The sequence below is a fragment of the Camarhynchus parvulus genome, chromosome 29 (assembly GCF_901933205.1).
Source record: "Camarhynchus parvulus chromosome 29, STF_HiC, whole genome shotgun sequence".
In the NCBI taxonomy this organism is placed as follows: domain Eukaryota; kingdom Metazoa; phylum Chordata; class Aves; order Passeriformes; family Thraupidae; genus Camarhynchus; species Camarhynchus parvulus.
In genome coordinates, this window is record NC_044599.1 from 1,310,927 (window position 1) to 1,321,465 (window position 10,539).

The 10,539-nt window shown below is 52.9% G+C and overlaps 1 protein-coding gene and 1 non-coding gene across 3 annotated transcripts; one reads left to right on the forward strand and one right to left on the reverse strand.

Moving 5' to 3' along the window:
* The first annotated feature begins 719 nt into the window (after positions 1–719).
* TRNAS-CGA lies at positions 720–801 on the forward strand. Its single transcript has one exon. It is a non-coding gene; the product is annotated as a tRNA-Ser (tRNA).
* A 4,156-nt stretch (positions 802–4,957) lies between these two features.
* RNF41 (ring finger protein 41) lies at positions 4,958–10,539 on the reverse strand. Of its 2 annotated transcripts, none has more exons than XM_030967299.1 (5): positions 10,439–10,539; positions 9,584–9,855; positions 8,469–8,604; positions 7,587–7,690; positions 4,958–5,481 (listed from the first exon to the last, which is right to left on the reverse strand). In XM_030967299.1, exons 2-5 carry the CDS (start codon positions 9,730–9,732, stop codon positions 5,130–5,132), a joined length of 741 nt encoding a protein of 246 aa, XP_030823159.1. In that variant the 5' UTR covers positions 9,733–9,855; positions 10,439–10,539; the 3' UTR covers positions 4,958–5,129. The 2 variants fall into 2 exon arrangements, with proteins under 2 accessions (XP_030823159.1, XP_030823160.1); XM_030967300.1 differs by having other exon boundaries at positions 9,584–9,798; positions 10,439–10,530.

The following is a 10,539-nucleotide window of genomic DNA, read 5'->3' on the forward strand; positions in this document are numbered from 1 at the left end:
TCGTTGCTCACGACCCCGATCGCGGTTCCCGGCCCCGTTGTACCGCCCGCCCGTCCCGCCGCGCCCGCCACCGCCTCCTCCTGGTCCCGCTCCCGCCGTTCTCGCCGACCCCGCTGTTCCCCGGGCGCTGTTCCCGGCCCCGGGCGCTGTTCCGGGTCCCGTTCCCCGCTCCACCGCCCGTTGTTGGTCCCGTTGCCCGTTACCGGCCCCGCCGCCCGCAAGTGCGACAAGAGAGGCACGACATGGAGAAATGGGTTCAAATCTCAGGAGATTGGGTTTAGACGGGAGATTGGGAGGAAATTCCTCCCTTGGAGGGTGGGAATGGATTTCCCAGAGCTGCCGTGGCTGCCCCATTCCTGGAGGTGCTCCAGGCCGGGTTGGACGGGGCTTGGAGCAGCCCCGGGGGACGAGGGAAGGCGGGGGTGGAAAGGGATGGGCACCGGGGGGAGCACCGGAACGGCACCGGGCACCGAGCACCAGGCCGGGCAGCAGGCATTGAGCACCAAACCGGGCACTGAGCACCGGGCACCGAGCACCAAACCGGACACTGAGCACCGGACACCGAGAATCGGGCACCAGGCGTTGATCACCGCACCGGGCATTGATCACCGCACCGGGCACCGCGCATTGAGCACCGGACACCGAGCACCGGGCGGGACGGGGCCGGGAGCGGCGGCGGGGCCGGCTCTATGTGGAGCGCGGCGGAGGAAGGCGCGAGAGTCACGGTGGCCGAGTGGTTAAGGCGTTGGACTCGAAATCCAATGGGGTTTCCCCGCACAGGTTCGAATCCTGTCCGTGACGCCACGCTCCTTTTGCTGGTGGGAGACACGCGTGGGAGCTCCCCCGGTAACGGCGAGCACACGGTGCTCCTCCGGTACCGGCTCTTTTTAACGGCGGGAGCATCACAGATCTCCCAAGCCCCGGTACCGGCTCTTTAACGGCGGGGAACACGGGGACGACACAGCCTCAGCCTCCGGTACCGGCTCCTTTAACGGCGGGAACACCGGGGACCTTCCCACAGGTCCTGGCTCTTTTTACGGGGGATCCTCGCTCGGTTACCGGCTCTTAACGGCGGCAGCAGCGGGCGGAACACGTGCTCTGCCTCCGGTACCGGCTCCTTTAACGGCGGGAGGATCGGAGAGTCGCCAAGCCCCGGTACCGGCTCTTTTTGGGGTGGGAATAATGGGGAACCCTTCTAGTCCCAGATCTTTTTGGGGTGGGAGCAGCAGGGACGCCCCCAAGCCCCAGTACTGACTCATTTTGGGGTGGGGACCCCCCCAGTCCCAGCCCCAGCCCTTTTTGGGGTGGGGGCCCCCAGTCCCGGCTCTTTTAGGGGTGGGAACAATGGGGACCCCCCCTTTATGATCTTTTTAAGGGCAGGAGAAGTGGGAACCCCACTCTAGTCCCGGCTCTTTTTGGGGTAGGGACCCCCCATTCTCAGCTCTTTTTGGGGTGGGGACCCCCTGTTCCAATCCCAGCTTTTTTGGGGTAGGGACCCCCAATCCCAGCTCTTTTTGGGGTGGGGACCCCCAGTTCCAGCCCCGGCTCTTTTAGGGGTGGGAACCAGTGGGGACCCCCCCTCTATTCCCTGATCTTTTTGAGGGAACCCCACTCTGGGCCCTCTCTCCCTCAAGGGGAACAGGTTCATCCTTTTTGGGGAGCACATTTGGGGGGCTCCAGGGCAGGACCCTCAGCCACCCCCATTCCCTCCCAAGAGTGAAATTTATTAATCCCCAGATCCCAAATCCACCCATTTTTACCCCAAGACTGAGCCCCCCCGACACGGGGAGGGTTTTGGGGCGCAGGAGGAGGCCCCCAAAACGGGGATAAAGCAACCAGAATTCTGTTTATTGATCACTTCAATCCCTGCCTCCCGCCGGATCTGCCGGGACCGACACCGGAGGAGAAACAATGGTAAAAAAAAAACAAACAAAAAACCCCAAAAATAAATGCAAATAAATTAAATTAAATTCCCAACGAGTCCCAGGCCAGAGGTGCCTGCCCACGGTTACTTGGAAAATCAAATAGAAAGGGAGAGTAAAAAAAAAAAAAAAAAAAGGGAGAATAAAAAGGTCCAAAAAAAAAAAAATCTGAAGTACAAAAAAAAAATAAAATAAAAATACAGAACCACAATCACGAGTGTCTGGAAAAAGAACACCAAGGGTGGAGAGAGCAGAGCCAAACACGGATTGGGAGGAGGTGGGAGATGCTCCCGGGGTCAGGGAACGGGGCATGCACGAAAAGAGGGGGACAGGAGGGTCCCCAAGGCCAAGGAGCCCTCGCCGCCGGGTTGGTGACACTGGGGACACCAGGCCAGGTGGAAATTGCAGAGAGGAGATGGAGCTTGCAGGGTTTGGGGGCTCTGGAGCCCCCACTCCCCTCTCTTGGAACGGGGTGAGCTGAGCTGGGTTTGAAACGGGTCCAATCCAGCGGGGAACCCCAAAAATTCGAGTCCAGGAAACCCCAAAAATCCAGAGTCCAGGGAACCCCAAAATCCGAGTCCAGGGAACCCCAAAAATCGAGTCCAACCCCAAAACAGAGTCAACCCAAAATCCAGAGTCCAGGGAACCCCAAAAATCCGAGTCCAGGGAACCCCAAAATCCAGAGTCCAGGGAACCCCAAAATCCAGAGTCCAGGGAACCCCAAAATCCGAGTCCAGGGAACCCCAAAAATCCCGAGTCCAGGGAACCCCCGCTGTCCTGAGGAGGATTTTTTTCAGATTTCCAGATTTTCATGCTGTGAGGGAGAATCACAAACCCTACAAATCCAAGTCCAGGAAACCCGCACCATCCCGAGGTGGTGGAACCGTTGATTGTTTTCAGATCTTCTCGTCGTGAGCAAAAATCACAACCCCAAACTCCCAAATCCACGAAACCCCTGACACCCCGACTTGGATTATTTTTGGATCTCTTCCATCCCATGAGCAAAAAACCCAAGTCCAGGAAACCCCTGCCACTCCAAGTTGGATTCTTCTCAGATTTCCACGTCATGAACAAAAATCACAACCCCAAAATCCCAAATCCATAAAACCCACACCATCCCGGAGCTGGATTTCTCTCAGATCTCCTCCACACCATGAGCAAAAATCACAACCCCAAGAATCCAACTCCAGGAAACCCCTACTGTCCCGAGCTGGATTATTTTTGGATCTCCTCCATGACCAAAAATCACAACCCAAAACCCCTGCCATCCCAAGGCTGAATTTCTCTCAGATCTCCTCCATGCCATGAGTGAAAAACCCAAGTCCAGGAAACCCCTGCCATCCCCAAGGTGGATTTTTCTCAGAGTTGGATTTTTCTCAGAGCTGGATTTTTCTGAGTTGGATTTTTCTCAGAGCTGGATTTTTCTCAGAGCTGAATTTTTCTCAGAGTTGAATTTTTCTCAGAGCTGGATTTTTCTCAGAGTTGGAATTTTCTCAGAGTTGGATTTTTCTCAGAGCTGGATTTTTCTCAGAGCTGGATTTTTCTCAGAGTTGGATTTTTCTCAGAGCTGGATTTTTCTCAGAGCTGGATTTTTCTCAGAGCTGGATTTTTCTCAGAGTTGGATTTTTCTGAGTTGGATTTTTCTCAGAGCTGGATTTTTCTGAGTTGGATTTTTCTCAGAGCTGGATTTTTCTGAGTTGGATTTTTCTCAGAGTTGGATTTTTCTGAGCTGGATTTTTCTCAGAGTTGAATTTTTCTCAGAGTTGGATTTTTCTGAGTTGGATTTTTCTCAGAGCTGGATTTTTCTCAGAGCTGGATTTTTCTCAGAGCTGAATTTTTCTCAGAGCTGGATTTTTCTCAGATCATCTCCACACCACAAGCAAAAATCCCAACTCCAGAAAACCCCCACTGTCTCAAGCTGGATTTTTCTCAGAGTTGGATTTTTCTCAGAGTTGGATTTTTCTCAGAGCTGGATTTTTCTCAGAGCTGGATTTTTCTCAGAGCTGGATTTTTCTGAGTTGGATTTTTCTCAGAGTTGGATTTTTCTGAGTTGGATTTTTCTCAGAGCTGGATTTTTCTGAGTTGGATTTTTCTCAGAGTTGAATTTTTCTCAGAGCTGGATTTTTCTGAGTTGGATTTTTCTCAGAGCTGGATTTTTCTGAGTTGGATTTTTCTCAGAGCTGAATTTTTCTCAGAGCTGGATTTTTCTGAGTTGGATTTTTCTGAGTTGGATTTTTCTGAGTTGGATTTTTCTCAGAGCTGGATTTTTCTCAGAGCTGGATTTTTCTCAGAGTTGGATTTTTCTGAGTTGGATTTTTCTCAGAGTTGGATTTTTCTCAGAGCTGGATTTTTCTCAGAGCTGGATTTTTCTCAGAGTTGGATTTTTCTGAGTTGGATTTTTCAGAGCTGACGGTTGTTTTTCTCAGAGCTGGATTTTTTTGAGTTGGATTTTTCTCAGAGTTGGATTTTTCTCAGAGTTGAATTTTTCTCAGAGCTGGATTTTTCTGAGTTGGATTTTTCTCAGAGCTGGATTTTTCTGAGCTGGATTTTTCTCAGAGCTGGATTTTTCTCAGAGCTGGATTTTTCTCAGAGCTGGATTTTTCTCAGAGCTGGATTTTTCTCAGAGTTGAATTTTTCTCAGAGCTGGATTTTTCTCAGAGCTGGATTTTTCTCAGAGCTGAATTTTTCTCAGAGCTGGATTTTTCTCAGATCATCTCCACACCACAAGCAAAAATCCCAACTCCAGAAAACCCCCACTGTCTCAAGCTGGATTTTTCTCAGAGCTGGATTTTTCTCAGAGCTGGATTTTTCTGAGTTGGATTTTTCTCAGAGCTGGAATTTTCTCAGAGTTGGATTTTTCTGAGTTGGATTTTTCTCAGAGCTGGATTTTTCTCAGAGCTGGATTTTTCTCAGAGTTGGATTTTTCTGAGTTGGATTTTTCTCAGAGCTGGATTTTTCTCAGAGCTGGATTTTTCTGAGTTGGATTTTTCTCAGAGCTGGATTTTCTCAGAGTTGGATTTTTCTCAGAGCTGGATTTTTCTCAGAGCTGGATTTTTCTGAGTTGGATTTTTCTCAGAGCTGGATTTTTCTCAGATCATCTCCACACCACAAGCAAAAATCCCAACTCCAGAAAACCCCCGCTGTCTCAAGCTGGATTTTTTTCACATCTCCTCCCCAAACCCCCCTCCATCCCTAGGTGAATTCCTCTCAGATCTCCTCCACTCCGTGAGCGAAAATCATGACGAGCCCCGGCTCCAGCACCATGTCCTCTCCCATGTGCTGGTTCTCGCAGGCCATCACCACCACGGCCTGCTTGCCGGGGATGCGTTTGGCCACGTAGTTCTCGTAGTATCTGCGGTTCATCTGCCTCGTCTCCAGCGTGGCCAGCCCCTGGGGCCAGTTGCGCTCGTGGGCGTTCTCGATGAGCTCGTTGGTGATGGACGCCGGGCAGCCGCTCTCCACCAGCGAACGCTTGATCACGGCCTGGAGCACGGCGTCCGGCGTGGAGATCATGCCGCCCCAGCGCGTCACCCGCGCCGGCTGCAGAGAGTTCACCCACCTGGGGGACAGGGACGGGGTTTGGGGCGGGATTGTGGGGGTTCACCCACCTGGGGGACAGGGATGAAGGTTTGGGGCAGGTGTGTGGGGTTCACAGGAGCTTAGGGGGTCAGGATGGGGTTTGGGGTGGGTTGTGGGGGTTCACCCAGCTTAGGGGTGATAATGGGGTCAGGGATGGGGGTTTGGGGTGGGATTGTGGGGGTTCACCCAACTTAGGGGGCACAGCGATGGGGTTTGGGGTGGGTTTGTGGGGGTTCACCCAGCTTAGCGGGACAGGGATGGGGGTTTGGGGTGGGATTGTGGGGGTTCACACCAGCTTAGGGGTGATAATGGGGTCAGGGATGGGGGTTTGGGGTGGGATTGTGGGGGTTCACACAGCTTAGGGGTGATAATGGGGTCAGGGGGTTTGGGGTGGATGTGTGGGGGTTCACCCACCTGGGGACAGGGATGGGGTTTGGGGTGGGATTGTGGGGGTTCACACGGCTTAGGGGGCCAGGGACTAGGTGGGATTGGGGGTTTGGGGTAGGGGGGTTTGGGGTGGTTGTGGGGGTTCACACAGCTTAGGGGGATAATGGGGTCGGGGATGGGGGTTTGGGGTGGATGTGTGGGGGTTCACCCAGCTTAGGGGCACAGGGACGGGGTTTGGGGTGGGTTTGTGGGGGTTCACACAGCTTAGGGGCAGGGATGGGGGTTTGGGGGTGGGTTGGGGGGTCCACAGGGGGGTCAGGTGTGGGGGTTTGGGGCGGGATTGTGGGGGTTCACACCACTTAGGGGTGATAATGGGGTCAGGGATGGGGGTTTGGGGGTGGGATTGTGGGGGTTCACACAGCTTAGGGGGACAGGGATGGGGGTTGGGGTGGGATTGTGGGGGGGTTCACACCACCTGGGGGTGATAATGGGGGTATGGGGGTTTTGGCGGATTGTGGGGGTTCACACACCACTTAGGGGGGCAGGAACGGGGTTTGGGGGGGATTGTGGGGGTTCACACAGCTTAGGGGGGTCAGGTATGGGGGTTTGGGGCGGGATTGTGGGGGTTCACACAGCTTAGGGGTGATAATGGGGTCAGGGATGGGGGGTTTGGGGTGGGATTGTGGGGGTTCACCCACCTGGGGACAGGGACGGGGTTTGGGGGTGGGGGGGGGGTTCACACAGTGGGTAGGGGGTTTGGGGTGGGATCGTGGAATTGTGGAGATTTACGGGGTTTGCTCGCTTGTGGGGGTAATGGGGTCAGGGATGGGGTTTGGTGGATCAATTGTGGAAATTTACCCTGGCAAAAATCAGGACAAAGAATTTCCCTCACACACCAACAAATTTCCCTCAAAACATTACAAAATCCCCCCAAACCCACAAATTTCCCTCAAAATCAATGAATTTCCCCCACAAACCTACAAATTTCCCTCAGAAAACTACAAATTTCCCTCAAAAAAAATATTTCCCTCAAAAATCAATTTTCCTCAAAAAATGACAAATTTTCTCCTAAAACCTACAAATTCCCCTCAGAAAACCACAAATTTCCCTCAAAAACCTACAAATTTCCCTGAAAAAATTACAATTTTTCTCCCAAAATCTACACATTTCCCTCAGAAAACTACAAACTTCCCTCAAAAAATGACAAATTTCCCTCAAAAATCGACGAATTTCCCTCAAAGAATGACAAATTTTCTCCCAAAACCTACACATTTCCCTCAAAAATCAATTAATTTCCCTCAAAAATCGATGGATTTCCCCCCAAAACCTACAAATTTCCTTCAGAAAACTACAAACTTCCCCCAAAAACTACACATCTCCCTCAGAAAATGACCAGTTTCCCTCAAAAAACAACAAATATCCCTCAAAAACCAACAAATTTCCCTCAAAAAATGATAAATTTCCCTCAAAACTCAACAAATTTTCCTCAAAAAACTACAAATTTCCCTCAAAAATTGATGAATTTCCCTCAAAAATTGATGATTTTCCCTCAGAAAATGACCAATTTCCCTCAAAAAACAACAAAAATCCCTCAAAAAATTGACGAATTTTCCTCAAAAATCAACGAATTTCCCTAAAAAATTGATTCATTTCCCTCAAAAAACAAACAAACAAAAAAACCAAAAGCCCCTCACTCACTCCAGGATCTCGTTGTACTCGATGGTCTCCTCCAGGTTCTGCAGGTTGGGGTTGACGCTGCGGATCGCCCTCATGTAGGCCTTGAGCAGCTGGATGTCCCTCTTCTGCCAAGGTAGGCAAAAAAATGGGATTTAGAATGACAATTACTCCTTTTTTCCCCTTTTTTCATGAAGATTTTGGTGTCCAAGCACCAAAAATTTACCCTTTTTTTTCCTTCATTTTTTGGTGCCTAACAACCCAAATCCACCCCTTTTTTTTTTTTTCTCCTTTTTTTAATCTTACAAAGATAATAAATACAAATATAAACATAAATAAAAACTTGGAATTAAGACTTAAAACAGACAAAACTTATTAGAACAATAAATAACAACTACTACCACATTTACCTTATATCTTTTAAATAAATCAGATCTTTCACAACATTGAAAATTACTGCAGAGCCACACTCAACCCATTGCTCTCCTCAGCACATTTTTTCCTGGGTTTTTTGGGATTTTGGGGGGGATTTTGGGATTTCTGGAGTCCCCAGCATGGTGCAGCCCAATCCCACAGAGCCACACTCAACTCACGCCTTCCCACAGCCTTTTTTTGGGGATTTTTTGGGGGATTTTGGGATTTCTAGAGCCCCCGGCATGGCCCAGCCCAATCCCACAGAGCCACACCTTCCCCCAGCCACTTCTGCCCCATTTTTGGGGGGGATTTTGGTTTCCAACACCCCAAATCTGCCCTTTCCCAGCCTAATCCTGGCACTTTCTGAGTCTGCAGGCATTTTTTTCCTGGTTGGGATATGGGGGGCAGAGCCCGCGGGCCTACAACCACACCTTCCGCTCCCCATTTTTGGGGGGGATTTTGTTCCCAACACCCCAAATCTGCCCTGCCCACCTGCTCGGCCAGCTGGTGCTTGTGCTCGGCCGAGGTTTTCTCCAGCTCTGCGATCCTGGTCTGCTGCTGCTGCACCACCGAGCGCAGGTGCTTGATGCAGTTGTGGTTGGGCAGCTCGTCCTTGGGCATCTCCAACCTGCCAGGAGCAGGGAAAAAACGTGGAGACACCAAATTTAGGGGAATTTACACCTTCCAGAGGTAATTCAGGTGTGGAAAGGCTCCGAGTGCCCGGCTGGGGGAGGATTTGGGGGATAAATGGGGTTTTCCTGCTTTGCTGCCTTCCTGAGGAGTTGCAAAGCCTGGCAGCTCTTTCCAGGAGGAAATTCCTGCTGAGGTCCAGCCTGAACCTCTCCTGGAGGTGTCATGTCCCAGTGCCCATCCTGTGCCCAACCCACGGCCATCCCATGGCCATTCCAGTGCCCGTCCTGTGTCCATGCCATGGTCCATCTCAGGGCCATCTTGTGTCCATCCCAGCGCCCATCCCACGTCCATCCCCATCTCATGTCCATCCCAGTGCCCATCCCATGTCCATCCTAGGGCCATCCTAGTGCCCATCCCATGTCCATTCCCACCCCATGGCCATCCCAGTGCCCATCCCATGTCCATCCTAGGGCCATCCTAGTGCCCATCCCATGTCCATTCCCACCCCATGTCCATCCCAGTGCCTATCCTGTGTCCATCCCCATCCTGTGCCATCCAGGGCCATTCCTGTGCCTGCTCCATGACCATCCCATGTCCATCCCCATCCCATGTCCATCCCCATCCCATGACCATCCCCATCCCATGTCCATCCCAGCGCCCATCCCATGACCATCCCAGGGCCATCCCAGCGCCCATCCCATGACCATCCCCATCCCATGACCATCCCCATCCCATGCCCATCCCAGGGCCATCCCAGCGCCCATCCCATGACCATCCCCATCCCATGTCCATCCCCAGCCCGTGTCCATCCCCATCCCATGTCCATCCCCATCCCATGTCCATCCCCATCCCATGACCATCCCCATCCCATGTCCATCCCCATCCTGTGTCCATCCCCATCCCGTGTCCATCCCCATCCCGTGTCCATCCCCAGCCCGTGTCCATCCCAGCGCCCACCCAGTGCCCGCCCTCACCCGCATCCCTGCTCGCAGGTGACGGGGCGCTTGGGGTTGTGCTCGCAGTCGTTGAGGTGAGCCATGAGGTTGTCGAGGCGCACCACGGCCGTGCAGCCGAAGACGGCGTTGTCGCAGGTGATCTGCAGCTTGGAGAGCATGTTCCGCATGATCCGCGGCACCGGGCGCAGGTGGGCCACCGTCACCACGCTGCGGTCCACGGGGCACGTCTGCTGCTGCGAGAACCACTGTGTGATGCAGGCATTGCAGAAGGCGTGCTCGCAGTGCGGGGCCTGCGGGGAACGGCACGGGTCACGCGGGACGGGCTGGGGAAACCTCCCAGGGCATCGAGGCCGAGATGGACTCGATCGCCTGGAGAGCTCTGAGTGCCACCTCTGCTTGTTCAGTCATGGGATTGATCCTGGAATGGCTGGGGTGGGGAAACCTCCCAGGGCATCGAGGCCAAGTTGGACTCGATCTCCAGGAGAGCCCTGAGTGCCACCTCAGCTTGTTCAGTCATGGGATCGATCATGGGATCTCTCATGGAGTCACGGAGTCATGCATGGAACAGCTGGGGTGGGGGAACATCCCAGATTGCTGAGGCCCAGATGGACTCGATCCCCAGGAGAGCCCTGAGTGCCACCTCAGCTCGTTCAGTCATGGGATTGATCATGGGATCAATCATGGGATTGCTCTTGGAACCATCCATGGGATCACTCAGGGAATGGCTGGGGTGGGGGAACATCCCAGATTGTCGAGGCCAAGATGGATTCGATGTCCAGGAGAGCCCTGAGTGCCACCTCTGCACCCACCATGTCCCACCCTATCCCCAGGTGTGTCCTACCTGCACCCACCGTGTCCCCAGGTGTGTCCTACCTGCACTGGCTCCTCCAGGACCCCGCTGCAGATGGGGCAGATCAGGTCCTCGTCCACGTCCCCCTGGAACCGAGCCACACACCATACCCCGATCGCGCACA